This window comes from Dermacentor albipictus, chromosome 8 (genome assembly GCF_038994185.2).
Source record: "Dermacentor albipictus isolate Rhodes 1998 colony chromosome 8, USDA_Dalb.pri_finalv2, whole genome shotgun sequence".
Taxonomy (NCBI): Eukaryota; Metazoa; Arthropoda; class Arachnida; order Ixodida; family Ixodidae; genus Dermacentor; species Dermacentor albipictus.
The window spans coordinates 42,244,314-42,264,590 of NC_091828.1; the positions used below are offsets into that span (position 1 = coordinate 42,244,314).

General features: G+C 50.5%; 1 protein-coding gene across 1 annotated transcript; it reads left to right on the forward strand.

Moving 5' to 3' along the window:
- Window positions 1-17,703: 17,703 nt before the first annotated feature.
- Window positions 17,704-18,736, forward strand: LOC139049232 (uncharacterized). The gene is made up of 3 exons (XM_070524602.1): window positions 17,704-17,832; window positions 17,938-18,211; window positions 18,489-18,736. Exons 1-3 carry the CDS (start codon window positions 17,704-17,706, stop codon window positions 18,734-18,736), a joined length of 651 nt encoding a protein of 216 aa, XP_070380703.1.
- Window positions 18,737-20,277: the final 1,541 nt, after the last annotated feature.

The window sequence follows — 20,277 nt, forward strand, 5'->3', positions numbered from 1 at the left end:
GTGCATGGTCGGCGAGGGCGATGGCGTCGCGCGCATACTCGCTTGTTGAGACCGCAGCAGGAGGAAGTGCCGTGTCTAGGGGCAAGGTAGGTTCGCGACCGTACAGTAGATAAAAGGGAGAAAATCCGGCGGTGTCATGCCGGGAAGAATTGTACGCAAATGTTACGTAAGGAAGGGCAATGTCCCAGTCGTGGTGGTCCTTGGAAACGTACTTGGCCAGCATATCGGTAAGAGTACGGTTTAACCGCTCTGTCAGGCCATTGGTTTGAGGATGGTATGAAGTAGTCAGTTTGTGTTGAACGGAGCAGGAACGCACAATGTCAGCGATAACTTTCGAGAGGAAGTTTCGACCACGGTCAGTAAGCAGCTGTCGCGGGGCGCCATGAAGCAAGATAATGTCACGCAAGAGAAAGTCCGCGACGTCAGTGGCGCAGCTGGTAGGGAGAACCCGAGTGATAGCGTATCGGGTGGCGTAATCGGTCGCGACGGCTACCCATTTGTTCCCAGAGGATGACGTGGGAGAGGGACCGAGCAGGTCTAATCCAACACGAAAGAAGGGTTCCACAGGGACGGTGATCGGCTGGAGATGACCGGAAGGTAGCACCTGAGGTGTCTTCCGACGCTGGCAGGGATCACAGGCAGCAACATAGCATCGAACGGAGCGAGCGAGACCAGGCCAATAGAAGCGGCGGCGGACGCGGTCGTACGTGCGGGTTACCCCAAGATGTCCTGCAGTTGGTGCGTCATGCATCTCAAAGAGCACAGTCTGTCGTAGATGTTTTGGCACGACAAGAAGAAGATCAGGGCCATCATGGAGGAAGCTCCTTCGGTACAGAATGCCGCCCTGGAGGACATATCGGCGAACGGATGCGTCGGTAGGTGTAGAGCGCAGACGCTCGATGAGTACTCGCAGCGATAGGTCTCGGTACTGCTCATCGGCGATGTTAGCGAAGGCAGACACAGAGAAAATGCCGTCGGCGGTACTACTGTCGGCGTCGTCAGGCTCGTCTACCGGGTAGCGAGACAGGCAGTCAGCGTCCTTGTGTAGTCGGCCAGATTTGTAGGTGACAGAGAACGAATATTCCTGGAGGCGTAAGGCCCAGCGACCAAGTCTTCCTGAAGGGTCTTTCAATGAGCATAACCAACAAAGCGCGTGATGGTCTGTGACAACGGAAAAGCATCGGCCATATAAGTATGGGCGGAATTTCGCAACCGCCCAAACTAGGGCCAGACACTCACGCTCAGTGATGGAATAATTGCGCTCCGCGGGTGAGAGGAGCCTGCTGGCGTAAGCGATAACAAGGTCGTGGCCACGCTGGCGTTGTGCCAGTACTGCTCCAATTCCGTGACCGCTGGCATCAGTACGGACTTTGGTAGGCGCAGAAGGATCGAAATGGGCCAGAACTGGAGGCGTTGTGAGAATGTCGATTAGATGAGAGAATGCAGAGGCCTCGTTATCGCCCCACTGGAAAGGAGCGTCTTTTTTCAAAAGGTCGGTTAGTGGTCGTGCTATGGCGGCGAAATTCCTCACGAAACGGCGGAAGTACGAACAAAGGCCGATGAAGCTGCGCACATCCTTGACGCACTTCGGAACAGGGAAGTGCGCAACAACATGGATCTTGCCTGGGTCCGGTTGCACTCCGTTCGCGTCAACGAGATGTCCAAGGACGGTAATCTGGCGACGGCCGAATTGGCACTTCGATGCGTTGAGTTGTAGACCGGCTCGCCGAAAAACGTCCAGGACTGCTGAGAGGCGCTCGAGGTGCGTAGCGAACGTTGGGGAGAATACGATGACGTCGTCCAAGTAGCACAAGCACGTGGACAATTTGAAACCGTGAAGATGGGAGTCCATCATGCGTTCAAAAGTGGCAGGAGCGTTACATAGGCCGAACGGCATCACCTTGAATTGATAAAGACCGTCGGGTGTTACAAAGGCAGTCTTCTCGCGGTCGAGATCGTCCACGGCACTCTGCCAATAGCCGGAGCGAAGGTCAATAGAGGAGAAATAGCGAGCACCGTGGAGGCAGTCAAGGGCGTCATCAATCCGAGGTAGGGGATACACGTCCTTTTTGGTAACCCTGTTAAGGTGCCGAAAATCCACGCAAAAGCGCCATGAGCCATTCTTCTTTTTTACCAGCACAACCGGTGACGCCCAAGGACTACATGACGGTTCAATAATGTTCTTGGCAAGCATTTTCCGAACTTCTGCGTGAATAACTTGACGCTCAGCTGGTGACACTCGATACGGGCGGCGATGAATAGGAGGGACATCGCCGGTATTAATGCGATGTTTGACAGCTGAAGTTTGGGCTAAAGGACGATCGTTAAAGTCAAAAATATCGTGGTATGAAAACAGAACGCGGTAGAGTTCACGAGCGTGCTCGGAGGGCAAGTCGGGGGCAATCATTTTCCGTAAGTCAGCCATGGTACAATTTGTCGACTGCGATGGTAGAGGAGTATCGGATGAAGTGTCGTCTACTGCAATGGATGCTACTGAGTGATCCTCGAATGAACAAAGCTGGGCCAAAGATATACCACGTGGCAGCACTTGTGGCGTCAAGCCGAAGTTGACCACTGCGCAGGCAGACGCAATTCGCCGTAATAGATAAAACTGTATGGGGTACTGTGATCCCGTGTGTAAGGAGGACGTCTTGCATAGGAGCCGCGATGTAGTGACCGTCGGGGACTGGTGGGGATGACACTAGGTCAACGTAGGTCAGTGCCGAAGGTGGCAAGCGAACGAAGTCGGCGGAACTGAGGCGACTGGGGTGTGGTTCAGCAGGATTCAGAACAGGCAGGTCAAGGCGGAGAGTACTGGCGGAACAATCGATGAGAGCAGAATGTGCGGAGAGGAAGGCTAAGCCGAGGATGATGTCGTGAGGACAGTGGGCGATGACTGTGAATAGCACGATTGTTGAGCGATCGGCGAAGGAGACGCGGGCGGTACACATACCAATTACGGGGGCTGTTCCGCCATCGGCGACACGGACAACAGGCGTCGTGGCGGGCGTGATAATTTTCTTGAGCCGCTTACGAAGGTCAGCGCTCATTACGGACAAATGCGCCCCAGTGTCTATGAGAGCAGACACAGAAACACCGTCGACTTGCACGTCAAGAAGGTTCAGATGAGTGGGCAAAGTCAATAGAGGATTTGGCGGCGTAGGGAGCAATGCAGCGTCACCTCGAGGCGCTGCATCGTCTAGTTTTCCGGCTGGGAGCGGCGTCCGAAGGGAGTCGGCGAATAGGAGCGACGGGGCTGGGGAGAGCGAGATTGTCGTCGTTGGGGCGAAGGCGAACGAGAATAGGGGCGGTTCGTTGCAGGAGAATCAGTGGCGGCATTATCGGAGCGTGCGGCATAGGGACGAGAAGGGCCACCTGAGGGGCGAGAGTAGGCAGTATAAGTAGACCGGATCGGGGAACTCCAGCGACTACGACAGTGCCGAGAAATGTGCCCGATTCGATGGCAGTGGAAACAAATAGGCTTGTCGTCAGCAGTGCGCCATTCAGATGGGTTGCGGAAACGTGGTGGGTAAGAAGATGCGGGACGGGGCGAAATCGAAGAAGCCGGGCGGGTATCAGGGCGATGGGCCGAGCAGATGGTGTGAAGACCCATGTTTTCAAACTCCTGGCGGACAACTGCCTGGATCAGTGAGACCGTGACTGCAGATGTGTTGGTGGGACTGGAGTCGAAGGCAGCTGGATAGGCGGCCTCGATCTCACGCCGGACGATCCTGGTAACATCGGCAGTGTTGTTGGGACGAGGAGCGTCGGCACAGGAAGATGTCGCTGGGGTGTTGGGCAGACGGGCAAACTGCTGGTCAATACGTCGGCTTTTGGCGAGTTCCAGGCGGCGGCACTCTTTTATAACAGCATCCAGCGTGGCTACGTTGTTGCAAACGAGCAAGTTGAAGGCGTCATCGGCAATGCCTTTGAGGATGTGGGAAACCTTGTCTGACTCAGTCATGTGGGTGTCAACTTTGCGGCACAGAGCCAAGACGTCCTGAATGTACGTGACATAGGGCTCTGTTGACGTCTGCACACGGCCGGAAAGCGCCTTCTGCGCGGCAAGTTGTTGACCGTTGGGGTTGCCGAACAAGTCTCGAAGCTGTGTCTTAAGTGAATCCCAACTGGTGAGCTCATCTTCGTGCGTGCGATACCAAACTCGAGGTGTGCCACCGAGGTAAAAGACTACGTTGGCGAGCATAATAGTAGGGTCCCACCGGTTATTGCGGCTGACGTGTTCATACAGGCGGATCCAGTCATCGACGTCTTCCCCATCCTGGCCCGAGAATACGCCAGGATCACGGGGAGCGGTGAGAGTGATGTAGGTCGTCGAAGAGGCAGCAGGTGTCGGAGCCGGCGGAGTCGGGTTGTCGTCGCCGGGAGCCATGAAGGAAGGCTCGACGTACCGTCCACTGCGAAGCTCAGTGACGAGGTACAGGGAACGTCCACCTCCACCAGATATGTTACGTAGGAAGACGCAGACGAAAAGCTATGTACAAATATATTTACAAGGAAAATACGCTGCGCTTGGCCAAGAGGCAACAGCCCGCGCTAGCTTCTAGTCGTCGTCGTCGTCTTCACACTGCTGGCCTTTCGTGATCGCACATATTGTGCCGTAGCAATATCCTTACAATGAAAACGCATGTCACCGTATTCTGGTTCGCCGTCTATTGTAGGCACCATTCTAAAACCTCCCAAGCCCAGAAAGCGATGCGTGCATTGCTGCAGTTCCCGAACTCGACAAACTTCCGTGAGTGACTAGTTTCGGTGTGCATCGCACAACGAACCGACACCCCAAGTGCCTTCTCGCCTTTCTTTGTTCCATCTTTTAACACTATTTGCCCTGCATTGTGCAGCAAACCGGGCATTCGATTGGCTTATAATCCCTGCATTTGCTTTACCTTTTTTGCAACTTTTCTTTTTCGACGAATTTCACTTAATCGTCACCAGAACTGGAACTTTCCAAATCTTAGAATACTGGCATACAACATACAAAACAATGGGAAATCCCACCAGCCAGTGTTGCCAACAATGTCTTTCTTCTTTTTTCAAAAACACCCTACTTGGCGATCTTAACAGCTTCACGCGGCCTTCGCCTAGAGTATACGTTGGGCTATGTACTCAATAAAGCATCCTTTAAATAATTAAAAACATAGTTTTACATAAAGGTGTTAATAATTACTTACTATTCTTACTATCAAAATAAAATTATGAAACCGGCAAATAATTCAAAGCAAGCAACGCCTTCTATCGAATGAAATTTCCTGCAACTTACTTCACGTGCACCTTTTTCCAGCAGAGATATATGGCTAAACTTTGTGCTTTACAAAAAGTACGTTAGGTTTCTCTACCGCCAGCAAGAAAACAAGAACATGCAGAGCTGCAATATCTCCTCAGGTAAGTTTTTACAATAGCAACTTCAGAGATACTATAGTTACCTTGAAGCGCGAAGGCAAACAGGGGCGACAAGGCGAATACGGACAAGCGCTAACTTCCCACTGAATTTTTTTATTTTAAGCCGCATGATTACAATCAAACGCCTTTACAAAGAAGTGCTTAGGGCTGCCAAAATCCTTCGGTATACAGGTTACTCCGTTGTAAAAAAAGCACATTATACCGCTCACAATAGAGCAGGCTAAGCTCTTTCAACCACACAAAGCCTTTAATACAAATTGGAGGGAAAATAAGTTTTTTTCAGAATTTAGCGGCGATGTAGCGGTAAATGCGAGAAAAATGCGTTAGCATTACGTCACACATCTGTGAAGTCCCGGATTGATTATTCGAACTGCGTTCACCCACTGCAGTGTTATTGAGGAGCTCAATTGACTGACCTACCGCTACCTCTACCATGTGGCTGGCTTCCCGCATTTCACGTACACTTTTTCATCGTAATTTCTTTTTGTAAGCACTTTGTCGTGCGAAATAGGCCACCGCGCAACCGACATCATTGCATCAAGGTTCACCGACTGTACTGCCTCAAGCGAAATGTTGGAGCGACGCGTTCTAAAGCTCCACATCGTCCACTCCCGCTGTCGCCGCCCTGGCCATCCAAATTCTTGGTTCATTTGCCGGCGCTTTATCACAAATGCTTTTGTTGACATTGACGTCCTTTCCGCTCTAGATGACTTTCAAGACGTCGTCGGTCGCAAGTTACGAGTACATCGTCCCGCCGTCATCATGTGCGACGTCATCATGCCGTCACACCCGCTTATCTGCAAGTAGCGTATGAATTGAGCGGTTCCCGGAGTAGTGCCGCAGGACTGTCTACGGGAGTGTAACGCTAGCTTACATTGGCAAGCTCATCCAGTGCGCCGCTAGCGAAACCGTTAGCACTAGCGCAAATTGCAGCTCAATGGATTCTGCAGAGCGCGCCGGCGACCCCACTATAGTGGCGTTTGTTGTAGAGAAACAAATCCCATTGCATGGCTTCCCCAGCTCCATTTCTTTTCTCTTAATGTCAACTAGAATATCGGCTATGCCCGTTCGCTCTCTGATCCACCTCCGCTCTCTTTCTGTCTCTCAACGGTACGCCTCACATTTTTCCTTCTATCGCTCTTTGCGCGGTACATAACTTATTCTGGAGCTTCTAAGTTAACCTCCAAGTTTCCGCCCCATATGTTAGTTCCGGTGGAATGCAATTATTGTACACTCTTCAGTGACAGTGGTAAGCTCCGAGTCAGGATTTGGTAACACCTTCCGTATGCAGTGACGCCCCCTTTTACTATCAGGGGCCCGATTTTTTATTAGTCATATCATAAGCCAACAAACACTGACACCTAGGACTACATAGGGGAAATTACCTGTGCTTAATAAATGAAATGAAGAAGCGATCAATTAATGGAAATGAAAATGGATGATGGCTTCTTATCATATGACTATATATATATATATATATATATATATATATATATATATATATATATATATATATATATATATATATTGTAATGAAGCAGACGCGCCCCTGTGTATGTGCCGTCTGAAGAGGAAGACGAAGGGCCGTGCCGTGATCTCGAGCGACCCCGTGCTTCGGACAGCCCTTGCAGTGCCTTGTTTTGCCTAGCGTTCCACAACGTCGTGAACGAGAATAAACCTCATCGCATTTGGTGGAGGTTGCTGAGATCCTTCGCCTCGTCCTGGAGCTCCGCACTCGAACCCTGCCAACAAGATCGCCTTGCACTATGCCTGATCCCGCCACCTCGTTGCCCGCCCCACCGGCTGCCACTGTCATCTGCGCCGGCGTCCCTCGTCAGCGCGACCCACCCATTTTCAGTGGGACCGCCGAACACGACGTGGAAGACTGGCTCTCATCGTACGAACGTGTAAGTGCCCATAACCGATGGGATGACCAGTCTAAGCTGACCAACGTGCCGTTCTACCTCGCCGACGTAGCCAAACTTTGGTTCTTCAACCACGAATCAGACTTTACAAGCTGGTCCGCCTTTAAGACTCTGTTTGCAGAAGTGTTTGATCGCCCAGCTGTGCGTACGCTACGCGCTGAACAGCGTCTACGCCAGCGCGCACAGCAGCCTGGCGAAACATTCCCCAGCTACATCGAGGATGTTCTCGATTTGTGCAAGCGGGTCAATCCCAGCATGTCAGAGGATGACAAGATCAAACACATCCTCAAGGGCATCGAGGACAGCGCATTCCAGATGTTGCTGGCCAAAGGCCCAACTAGCGTATCCGTCCTCATTAACCTCTGCCAGAGCTTTGACGAGCTGCGCCGCCAACGTTCCATCGCCCGCCAGAACATCCAGCACGCCGATTCCGTCTCCAGCATCGCGGTTTCTACCGAATTCACCAACTCGACCCTCTCGCAGCATATCAAAGATTTTATCCGTGAAGAGGTGGCCAGGCAGCTCTCGCTGCTGCCTCACAGTGACGCACCTACGGCAGCTTTGCCTCCAACGCTGCAGGCAGCCATCCGAAATCACATATCTGAAGCGCTTCCTGCAGCTCCTACAACCCCCCCACCCAACCCTATGAGTGTGCCGCTGGCCCATACCAACTTTGCCAACCACCCTACGTCACTGCCGCTCAGTTATGCAGCCGTGGTTGCACGGCCACCTGCGCAGACCGCTTCCTTTCCTTCGCCCATGAATCCGGCTTCATTTCAAGTTGCCCGACCGTCACCACACTTTTTTCGTCCCACCGAGACGTGGCGCACTCAAGACAACCGGCCTATCTGCTTCGCCTGCGGCATTGCTGGCCATGTGGCACGCTTCTGTCGCCGCCGCGCCTCAACTGCGGGTACCAGCTTTGACAGGCCCCGCTACGCACCACAATACGCCGCCACGCCTCCAATATCACCGCGACGTCTCGACACTGATCGCCGGTTGGAAACTCGGCGTTCCCCTTCCCCTCGTCGGCGTTCGATTTCGCCCCTGCGTCGTCGAGTTCCCACTGAAGAGGGAAACTGACTGCTGCAGTTCCTGAGGCAAGAACTGCAAGTACGTCGATTTTCTCAAGACCTCAATCTTCGCCGCAAAATGTAATTACCGTTTTTGTAGAGGGAGTACCAGCAGTGGCACTAGTCGATACCGGAGCAGCCGTTTCCGTCATTCACGAGGGCCTTTGCCGCAAGCTACGAAAAGTGACTACAGCTCGCTCTGGCCTGGTGCTCGCCACTGCCAGCGCGCAGCGAATCCACCCTTCAGCTGTATGCACGGCCCGTGTCGTCATCAACGACGTTCTGTACATAATCGAATGTTTCGTGCTACCATCGTGCTCTCACGACCTCATCATTGGTTGGGATTTCCTGTCACGTCATCATGCTGTCATTGACTGTTCACGTGCAGAAGTGTCGCTTTTACCACTATGTGAATCACTGCCGACCCGCTCTCCTCACTTTGCCGACAAACTCACTGTTGATGCCGACACAACCGTACCTCCTGAGTCGTCGATGGCTGTTGTCTTGTCGTCTGACTCCGCATCCGACGCCACCGTAGTGTTCACGCCGTCCGATGTGTTTGCTCAACGCAAGGGCATTGTTCTTCCGTTTGCCGTGCTTACTGTAACCTCTGGCTCAACTGTGATGCTGGTCACCAACTACTACCAGTACCCGATCAGCATACTGCGTGGAGAGACGGTAGGATACTTTCAAGCGGTCGACTACGTCGACGACTTCGATGTTCCTGCCGCCTCCCTCCGTCACCTTGACGCCATCGCTTCGGTCTCCGGCTCATCACCTTCAGTGGGTTTTGACAAGGCCATCGACCCTGCACTCTCCCCATCTCATCGCCGCCAACTTCTCGCTCTCCTTCACAAGTTTGTCTCTTCTTTCGACTGTCATCAGACGTCACTGGGCCGTGCCACCGGTGTTTCTCACATCATCGACACTGGTTCCCACTCCCCCTTGCGACAGCGCCCGTATCGTGTCTCTGCCGAAGAGCGCCGAATCATCACGGAGCACGTGGACGACATGCTCCAACGTAAAGTCATCCGTCCCTCTCAAAGTCCTTGGTCTTCACCTGTCGTATTGGTGAGGAAAAAAGATGGCTCCATTCGCTTTTGTGTCGACTACAGACGCCTAAACAAGATAACGAGGAAAGACGTTTATCCTCTGCCTCGAATCGATGACGCTCTCGACTGCTTACAAGGCGCAGAATACTTCAGTTCCTTGGATCTGCGCTCCGGGTACTGGCAAGTTCCCATGGCCAAGCCTGACCGTCCGAAAACCGCATTCGTTACACCCGATGGCCTCTACGAATTTAACGTCATGCCCTTCGGGTTGTGCAACGCGCCTGCTACTTTTGAGCGTATGATCGACACCATCCTTCGTGGCCACAAATGGAAGACCTGTTTATGTTACCTCGACGACATCGTCGTCTTCTCAACCGATTTTCCGACGCACCTCGCTCGCCTGCATGACATTCTGACCTGTCTCGCCTCTGCCGGTCTACAGCTTAACCTCAAAAAGTGCCGCTTTGCTGCAAGCAAGCTAACCATATTGGGTCACGTTATCTCAAAAGACGGCGTCCTCCCGGATCCAGACAAGCTCCGCGCTGTTGCAGAGTTCCCAAGGCCCACGTCTATCAAAACCCTCCGAAGTTTTATTGGCTTATGTTCTTATTTTCGTCGCTTCGTACGCAATTTCGCATCTATCATGGCGCCTTTGACAAGTTTACTTTCCGCCAGTAACGGCATAGCAGCGTGGTCACCTGAATGTGATGCAGCATTTCAGCAATTGCGCCACTTGTTGACCTCACCACCGATTCTTCGCCATTACGACCCTGATGCTCCCACGAAAGTCCATACTGACGCCAGCGGAGTTGGCCTTGGCGCGGTCTTAGCGCAACGGAAAGCTGGCTATGATGAATACGTCGTCGCTTATGCGAGCCGTACTCTAAAGAAAGCAGAATTAAATTACTCCGTCACAGAAAAGGAGTGTCTAGCGATCATCTGGGCATTAAGCAAGTTTCGCCCATACCTTTACGGCCGTTCTTTCGCCGTTGTTACTGACCACCATGCCCTTTGTTGGCTTTCTTCCTTGAAAGACCCGTCTGGACGCTTGGGACGTTGGGCGCTTCGCTTGCATGAGTACGACATCCGCGTCATGTACCGCTCTGGTCGCAAGCACTCCGACGCTGATGCGCTCTCTCGCTCCCCACTGACGCCTGATTTGGCGTCGTTGTCAGCTTCCTCGTCCACCCTGTCGCCGTTCACCATCCCTGACATGCTCACAGAGCAGCGCAAGGACCCATCCCTTGCAATGTTACTCGACTACCTTGCTGCTCCGTCTGATGTCCCTTCACCACGAGCACTGCGTCGCCAAGCAACCCACTTCTCAGTGCGGGACAACATTCTATATCGCCGAAACTACATGCCCGACGGACGCAAATGGCTCCTCGCTATACCTCGTCATATGCGCTCTGACGTCTGCGCGTCTTTTCACGCTGACCCCCTAAGCGCTCATGCCGGCGTCCTCAAAACTTACACAAGGTTGCGTCAGCGCTATTATTGGAGAGGCATGTACAACTATGTGCAAAAGTACATTCAGTCTTGCACTACATGCCAACAAAGCAAAACACCTACACAGCGTTTCACAGGACCGTTGCAGCCGCTGCCATGCCCGTCTCATCCGTTCGACCGCGTCGGCATCGACCTCTACGGCCCGTTTCCATGCAGCGGGCGTGGAAATCGGTGGATTATTGTCGGCGTAGATCACCTTACTCGCTACGCTGAGACTGCAGCACTGCCAGCAGCGACCGCCCGTGACGTTGGTTTTTTCATCCTTCGCAATTTTGTCCTTCGCCACGGTGCTCCCCGAGAATTACTGAGTGATAGGGGCCGTGTCTTCCTGTCGGAGGGCATCCAAGCCCTCCTCGCTGAGTGCAGGATAATTCATCGCAAATCGACCGCGTACCATCCCCAAACCAACGGTCTTACCGAGCGCTTCAATCGCACACTTGGCGACATGTTGCGGATGTATATTTCATCCGACCACTCCAACTGGGACACCGTACTCCCCTTTGTTACGTTCGCGTACAACACCGCGACGCAAGCGACCACCGGCTTTTCCCCCTTTTTCCTTGTGTATGGCCGTGAGCCATCATGCCCTTTGGACACCATACTGCCGTACCAACCTGACGCTACAGAGTATACTCCGCTTTCCGAAGTCGCCAAATATGCTGAAGATTGCCGTCAGCTGGCACGTGCCCTGACTAGTGAGACTCAAGAACGTCAAAAGACAAGACATGACCGTGCTCATCAACCACCGCCCAACTTTGTTCCTGGTTCACTTGTGTGGCTTTGGATACCAGCCAACATTCCTGGCCTTTCTTCCAAACTCCTGGCGCGTTATCACGGTCCATACCGTATAATCGAGGCCACTTCACCGGTCAACTACATCGTCGAGCCGCTCACCGTGTCACCAGACCTGCGTCGTCGTGGGCGAGAGACAGTACATGTCAACCGCCTGAAACCGTACTACGACCCGCTCATCTTCTCCGCGCCCTGAGTCGCCAGGATGGCTACGCGTAGCTCCCGGGGCATTGTAATGAAGCAGACGCGCCCCTGTGTATGTGCCGTCTGAAGAGGAAGACGAAGGGCCGTGCCGTGATCTCGAGCGACCCCGTGCTTCGGACAGCCCTTGCAGTGCCTTGTTTTGCCTAGCGTTCCACAACGTCGTGAACGAGAATAAACCTCATCGCAATATATATATATATATATATATATATATATATATATATATATATATATATATATATATATATATATATATATATATATATATATATATATATATATATGGGTATTTCTATAATGTAGTGGTCACTACTCAACGAGCCGTTTAGGACTCTCCAGCTCGTTCTCATGGCGTTGTTTACTATCGTGAGACGAGGTGTGGTATCTCTCGTGTCACTGTTGCCGCGTCCGGTCGACGTGCCAGATGTTGTGAGCAGTGCATAGTCGTATCTATGTATGGTTTCTATATGTTTGGTGCTTTTGGTGCTGTCTTTTGCGCATCCCCACGTAGTGCGCCATGCGTTAAAGTCTCCAGTTATGGTGAGAAGATCACGCGGTTTCAGCAAGCCGTGCAGGTTCTGGAAGACTCGCTCGAAATCTGCCTTCCTGTGTTAGAGGGGGGGAGGGGGGGGGTGTTGAGGAACTGTACACGTTACACAGGGCTTGTTTTTCGGTCGCCCTTTCTTGGCTGGCGAGATCGTGAGGATGTGATGTGGTGCGTCATCGTTGGGAACTGCCGTAAGGGCCGTTGCCAGATCCTTCCGGGTGAGCGTGGTCACTTTGGGTTGTGTCGGGTCGATTTGCGTTTTGTAACCCGTGATCGCTTTCGGTCGAGCTCTCACCGCTTGACGGCAAATAACGTCAGGAGGGATTAACGCCGCTTGTGTGTAAAGTGAGAGTAAAATCTCTTTTATGTGTAAGAAAGAAAAAGCAAACACAAGTTAGTTCATAAGCTGTCAGAATATAAAAAAGGATATGGCGTTATCAACAATGAAGTTTACACGAAATGATACATGTGTTTTTCAAACTCAGGAAGGCCACGTTCTGAAAAGCATTTGAACGCAGTGCGTTCCATTCACTGATGGTTCGCGGAAAAAAAAAAAGAAGTGTTTGAAAAGGTTAGTGTACCCACCGTGGTTGCTTACTGGCTGTGGTGTTGAGCTGCTAAGCACGAGATCGCGGGATCGGCTCGCGGCCACGGTGGCAGCATTTCGATGGGGATGAAATGCGAAATCACCCATGTACTTAGATTTAGCTACACTTTAAAGAACCCCAGGAGGTCCAAATTTCCAGAGTCCTCCACTACGGCATGCCTCATGATGAAATCGTGTTTTGGCACGTAAAACGCCATAATTTTTTTAAAAGGTTAGTGCGTGCGAAGCATTCTGTCAGGTCGTGATTGTGAACATGTCCGGTCCGCCTGGAAAAAGTGGGAGACAGGTATATACCAGAGAGAGAAAACAAGGGTAGGAAAGGCAGGGAGGTCAACCAGAACAGCATCCGGTTTGCTACCCTACACTGGGGGTGGGGGAAAGGGGAATAGAAAGCGGAAGAAAGGGAGAGAGTAAGCACTGAGTACGTGTGGGAGGGACACCATACACAAGGACACTATAAACGGTCTGTTAAGCCCGTGCACTTCGAGTACTGCACTAGTGCACGAATCGCTTTTCGAGCCAGTGACGGGTGTGGCCACGGTCCGAGTATCTTTGACTCGGTGATATACCAGGATTGATATTAAACTATACCGATTGTGGAGCAAGAAAAGAAATTCAGATATCACTCTGAATTTGTTGCCTCAAATTTCGTTCAAAATGGTGCAATGGTTGCTTCATGAAAGCATTTGTGCGTTTCAAATGTATTTTAGTAGAAAAATCGTAGTTAATCCTAAGCTAAAGCTTCCTCTTAAAGGGACACTACAGTGAAAAATGATTTCTTCTGCATAAGTAAATTACCGTTCTACAATACCAAAAACACCACTCTTACAGCGATAAGACGTTTGGTAAGCCAGAAAAAGCGCAAGAACGAAATACTGGTGGCGACGCCTACTTAAGTTCCCGCACCTGGGGGCTGTGACGTCTTGGATTTTGATGGCATTTTCTAGGGCCTACTAATTATGTATGTCGGTACAGATTGACTACATTGTGTTCTAAAGGAACCAAATATTAAACATGGTAAGTTTCGGGAACCTTTATTCAGCCAACGCGGCCCAAATGCGAAAACATACTTTGGAATCCCTGACGTCCCGCTGACCTACCGGCGCTGGGGTTTCGGCGCGAAATTCAAATACTGATACTTGGACCTTAATTTTCTCATCTAATAATCAAACTATTTTTTTTAAATGACTGCTTGGAGGGTTCTCAAGCAATGCTTCATTAGTCTAAACTGATTTATTGTTTCGCTTTATTGTCCCTTTAAGTTCGGTCAGCCTTCGGCAGTGAGATGCAAAGAAGTAGAGGAATGAGAAAAAGAAGAAGATGATGATGACTATGGTGATGATGACGTAAAAGAGAGACAGGAAAAAGAAGAGTGAGAGAGAAAGCGTAATCTCAGCAATACCCAAGCATTTCGCAAAAGGCGTCGACGCTATATCGAAAAACGTCAGCTAATCAAAAGTGATGTAGATTTGGCAAGTAATGGGCGTTATTTGGCGTCCAGTCATCGTCAGTCATTGTGTCTTCGCCAAATTTTCATCGATACGGCTACAGCTCGGAAGGTGTTATTATATATTTCTAGCTTTGGCATGTCAATAAAAAAAAAGAAGACGACGTCCGAACCGAATTGCTGTGTTTTAAGGCCATATTTGCTAAAACCGCCGCGAGCATTGTTGCATAGAACGTGCAAATAGTCACTGAAAGCTCTAATCCTTTTTATTATTCGTGTTACGGGCAGATGCTCAATATTCTGGCCTTAAATTATTTCCCATTAAAAAGTTACTAAATTTAAATAAATTAGTTGTTGTAGTTATTGATTTGACACAGTGGACTGCGAGGTCTTTGAACAATAGATTTTTGAAGGGAACCAACACAAATGATCTTTCCGCTTTGACTTCACACATTGAATCCAAAACAGTATATTTTTGTTTCTAGGAAGTGGAAGGAAGATATTGCTCCGCAACCCGAGAAATGCCTAGCAAGTTTGTACAACTACCCTATAAGCGAGGGTAGATCAAGGGCAGCGTCATCTGCTAGAGGACACCTCGTGAAACAACGCTCCTCCCCAACCTTTATTTTTTCCGAATTTTTACAATTGCCACCAAATATGCAGCTGTCACCAGTACACAAATTCTGTCGGCGACAAGAACGGCGCCGTGACAACACGGCAACGGCGTAGTTTGCAAAGCCTTCTCAACACCTGCACTAAGGTATCACGCTGTGTACTCAGCCGCTGTACACTCTACAGGAATGTGCCGAATGAACAATCAGCCTCCGGGTCGTGAAATGCCAAATGAAAGCTGTATGTTGAGTCAAGCTTGTTTTGACACTTCAATACGTACCTGCACTAAAGTATTTCGCAATTCAAAGTGAAATGGCAGCTTGTAAAGAGATCCAGTGCAGGGAGATTATTTTTTGCACGTTCATGCAGGTGCGTGTCGCCGACCCAGACGGCGAGGATGCCATGAAGGGAAAAAAAAAAAAACGTGGACGCAAGCAGCCGCAGGTCGAAGAGCAGTAAGAATTGATGAAACACGTACAGACAAACACGCACTTGCGCACACAGACGCTGTCTCTCTCTCACACACAGCCTATTTTTACGTCCTCTGCAGGACGAAGGCGACCGCCAATTACCTCTGTATTGCACTATAGTTGATTCCAACTTGCCCCTGAAATTTTCCTTATTTCATCACCCCGCCTTGTTTTCTGTCTTCCTTGACCGCACTCCACTCCCCTTGACAACAAATCTGTGACTCTAATGGTCCACCAGTTATCTAAATATCCTACGCTTTACATGGCCCGCCCAGCTTCATTTTTTTCTCTTAATGTCAAGTAGAATATCGGCTATCCCTGCTTGCTCTCTGAGACACACCGCTTTCTTCCTGTCCCCTGTCGTTCCGCCCAACTTGTTCTAGCTTCTTTGTTAACCTCCATGTTCGTGCCCTGTATGTTAGCGCTGGTAGAATGTGATAATTGTGCACTTTTCCTTTCAAAGGCAGTGGTAAGAATAAGCTCCTATCCAGGATTTGGTAACGCCTGCCTTATACAAACCATTTTTATTCTTGTTTCCTTCTCGTGATCAGGGTCTCTTGTGAGTAACTCACCTATATAAATGTACTCATTCACAGACTGTATAGGCTGACTGGCGATCTTCAATTTTTGTTCTCTTCCCCTCCCCAAGTGTAGGGCAGCCAACCAGGCACGTCCTTGTTTAACCTACCTACCTTTCCCTCTTCGTTTCTCTCTCTCTTTTTCCCTTGCCAAGCTTTTGAACATTAGGTTTGTGTTTGAATTACTCGAAGATACGGGAATTACTTGAAGAAATAATCGAAATTACAAGTGATCAGCCTTGTCAATTTAAACCAAAACAAAAAGTGCCTCCTCTTGCTTTCTGGACTTGGGTTTTAGCCAAATAGAATCGGTGAAAACCTATTTGCCAGAAAGCTAAGACGGCGATAGGCTTGCACCTTCTAGCCTACATGCGCTTCGATGTAGCCTGTCCAGGTCAGCGTCGCCTGCCCCGCCCAAGAAATCTCTACTCTTTCCTTATATGCGGCCTTTTTGCCTGTCACTGCGACGAAAAGAAGTGGTCAGGGCAGCATAATTTACACCCTTAACAGTCAATAATGGTGCAAATTGGCATATAACTCACACAGTGACATCCTGTTTTGGCGTATAAGAGTGTGAGTCAACGATCGATTTACACCCGTATTAAATTTTCATTGTGTTAATTATTTTACAGTGCACGCATCAGGGTGGATGAATCCATAGCCTTGCTCCTTGCTGTTTTCGAGTAAAGGCAAGTGCAGTAGTTGAAGTGGGCAAGTTCACCGATTGATGCTAATTTAAGACGGTATCCACTTTGCATATTATCTTTTCTTCCTTTATTCTTTAGGTCCCCTAAAAACATTAGAGGGTATTCAGTAGGGAAGAAATACAAAATTATTCTGTCACTCATAGAAACACCTGAACAAAAAATGAAGAAAAAAAACATTTGAATTCTCTAGAAAGTAAATGCTGTAGCACTATAAGGGGAGTCTTAACGACTCCTTCAAAATGTTATTCACAATTAAGGAAGGCGCAACGTGACAAAATTACTATGCAATTCTTCAAGGGCATAAATAACAAGAACACAAAATGAAAAGAAAAATGAGAAATACTTATATGGTATCCCGGAAATGGTAAGTACAGTATTATAACGTGAAAGGTACCAAGGACACATTCAAATGTCCTGTGAAACACGAACGTCTCTTCAACGTCTATGATTGATCCAAACGACAACGTCTTGAAGTCACGTACGTGTCACGTCTCGCGCATGTGCCGTTTTTATAAGAAAAAGCATGGCTGTTTATAGGATGTACTATCTACATGATTATTAGACTACCAGATAAGGCATAATGGATGTACATAGCCTGCCGAGCCTGTCGTCCTGACCGTAGATGCGTCGCCACACGGCATGAGAGCCGTCCTTGCGCACCGGCACAAGAATCGCCAGGAACGCTTTGTGTAATTTGTTTCTCGTCGGCTTCATGCTGCAGAACAACGTTAAAGCCAGCTGGACAAGGAAAACCTCGCCCTCATGCTCGGGGTCGAGCGCTTTCCTCAGTATCTGTGGGGCCGGAAACCCGCGGCGGTCACAGACCACAAGCCACTGCTGGGGCTGCTGGGACCTGACAAGGCGGTGCCCGTGCAGGCATCACCTCGAGTGGTACTCTGGGCCTTGAGGCTGGCAGCCTAGAGCTACCAGCTGGTCTACCGTCCGGGAAAGGACCAGAGATCTGCTGATACCCTGAGCTGCCTGCCGCTGCCAGAGGTGCCTGCCGTTGTTAGAGAACCTGCTGAAGTGTTCATGCGAGAGCACGCGTACCCGGAGGTACTCTCTAGATCTGCGGTGTCACAGTCCACCAACCGGGACCTAGTCCTCTCCCAGGTGGTCAAGGCGGTGTCCCGAGGGGAGGAGTTGGTTCAGCGGGTCTATAGCCACAAGGCCACCGAGGATAGCCTGCGGCAGGGCTGCCTACTGTGGGGTTCCAGGTCGGTGATAGCCCAAAGTCTCTGGTCCAGGGTCCTGCAGTTGCTGCACTCGGGTCTTTCTGGCGTGGAAAAGACAAAGATGGTGGTCCGGTCCCACGCTTAGTGGCCTGGACCAGGACATCGTTCACATAGTACAGAACTACCAAGTCTGCCAGGAGCATCAGCGGCCCTCACGTCATATGGAAATCGCCTCCTGGCCGTTCCCACAGAGACCCTGGTCCCGCCTGCATGTTGATTTTGGGAGGCCCTTGAAGGACCATTACTTCCTAGTGGTGGTAGACGTCTTTTCGAAGTGAGTGGGGGTCCTATCTGTCACCACTCCATCAGCAGGCGTGACCATTTCAGCGCTGCAGCAGGTCTTCCCCAACCAGGAGTTGCCGGACGTCATCGCGTCCGACAATGGTCCTGCTTTCGCCAGCACAGAGTACCTGGCCTGGCTGACAAAGAACGGAATCCGCCGAATGATGGTTCCGCCGTTCCATCCTGCTTCAAAGGGTGCAGCCGAGTGCGTGGTGCAGACCATCAAGGACAAGCTCAAGAAGAGCCAGGCTGGGGATTCCCGGACGCAGTTTGCTTAGAGTACCGTTCCACTACCGTACCACGCCCTACTATGTCACAGGCCATACCTCCTGTGAGCTCCGGCTGGGATGGATGGTCAAGACACCCTTGGATGTCTTGCACCCGGACCTCCGATCCACAGCCTTCCTGAAGCAGAAGCTGGCTGCTGACCGAAGGTGCCGTCCCGGGCCTTTGCAGGAGTCGGGAGTTCCAGTTTTCGCCAGGAACTTTCGTCCTGGCCCACCCTAGTCCGCCGGACAGGTGGTGTCTTCTGCCAGCGCCTCATCGCTGCTCGTCCGCATGCCAGACAGGGCCACGTGGCATCAGCACGCCGACCATGTTAGGCCTTGCCTCGGGACCTGGTTTGCACCGTCGGCTGCCACTTCAGAAGTCCAGCCCGCAGGGGGACCAACGGCAACACGAGTCGCTGCCAGCGAAGCACTCCCTACCTCGGAGGCTGCAAGCGTTGCCAGTTGTGCGGCTCCCGTTGAGCCGCAGTCAAGTCTGGCGCCACTCTCAAGGCGCCCCCTGGCCACTGCGGACCCTCTGGACGGAGCAAGGCTGGCTCAGACAGCACCCAGTGTTGCCGAACCCGGCCTTGGCGCGAATATATTAGATAGAATAGAAAATCACTTAAGTCCGTCTGGACCTTAAGTGATTTTCGAAAAAATATGCGTCCGGACTCGATCTATAGGCTATGAGTAGACTTGCCCGTTTTGTGATTAGCCTCTGCTCCCTGTCACCATCGTCAACCGTATGGTTGCGCTTTCTTTTCGTTTTCCCTGCTCCCAACGCAGAGGAATGTACTGTGGCAATATCTTCAAAAGAGAACCCTCTAACCCTACCCTTGGTAATGGCCGTGAATAGATATTAATAAACTTTTTCCTACGAGGACGGCAGAGGTCTAGGCACAACAGTTGCTTTTAAAAGGAAGTTTTCCGCATACAAGGAAACACCTGGGTAGAGTGACCTGGGTAGACGAACAACACGGCATGCACGCGGGATGCGCTGGCAGCGTGACTGATAAAAACTACAAAAAAAGAACCACTGCGACACACAGGCTTATGTGCGTCTGTGCTTCTCTTCCTGTCCCTGCCTTTCGCACCGTCCCTACCCGATCACACACAACCGGCTCAACCGAATCACTACAATTACGTTGGTCGTTAGTTTTGAATTTCCCGCTTCTAATGCTGCACGAATTTGTACGCTTTGACACCTTCCTATGATAACGCTTGAACTATTACGTCGCTTACAAAGCGTCCTCGAGGAAAGGAGCTGTGCTGTCGAATAGTATCTAATAAAGTTACTCAAACCCTCTTTGGCAGCACAGAGTGGATCAATCAACGATCGTTGGTGCGTTGGTTGGTGATCGCTGACAAAAATGTCATAGTGGTCATAGTAACGACGACGGCCTCGCACTAAGCAAAAGTAAAAATTAACTGAAAAAACTTTAAATTAAGCTATTTCCCAAAAAAGAAAAACTTTACTTATTAAAAGTTTAAAAAATATATATCAACATAACATTTTGCACATTATTATTGTGCTGCGGAGCTACTTTTAT

Coding starts and splice junctions, on each gene's coding strand:
- LOC139049232 (XM_070524602.1), top strand. CDS start 17,704: ATGCTCGGGGTCGAGCGCTTTCCTCAGTATCTGTGGGGCCGGAAACCC. Junction 17,833..17,937: donor TGCAGGCATCACCTCGAGTG/GTACTCTGGGCC, acceptor CCGCTGCCAGAG/GTGCCTGCCGTTGTTAGAGA. Junction 18,212..18,488: donor CCTGCAGTTGCTGCACTCGG/GTCTTTCTGGCG, acceptor CTCCATCAGCAG/GCGTGACCATTTCAGCGCTG.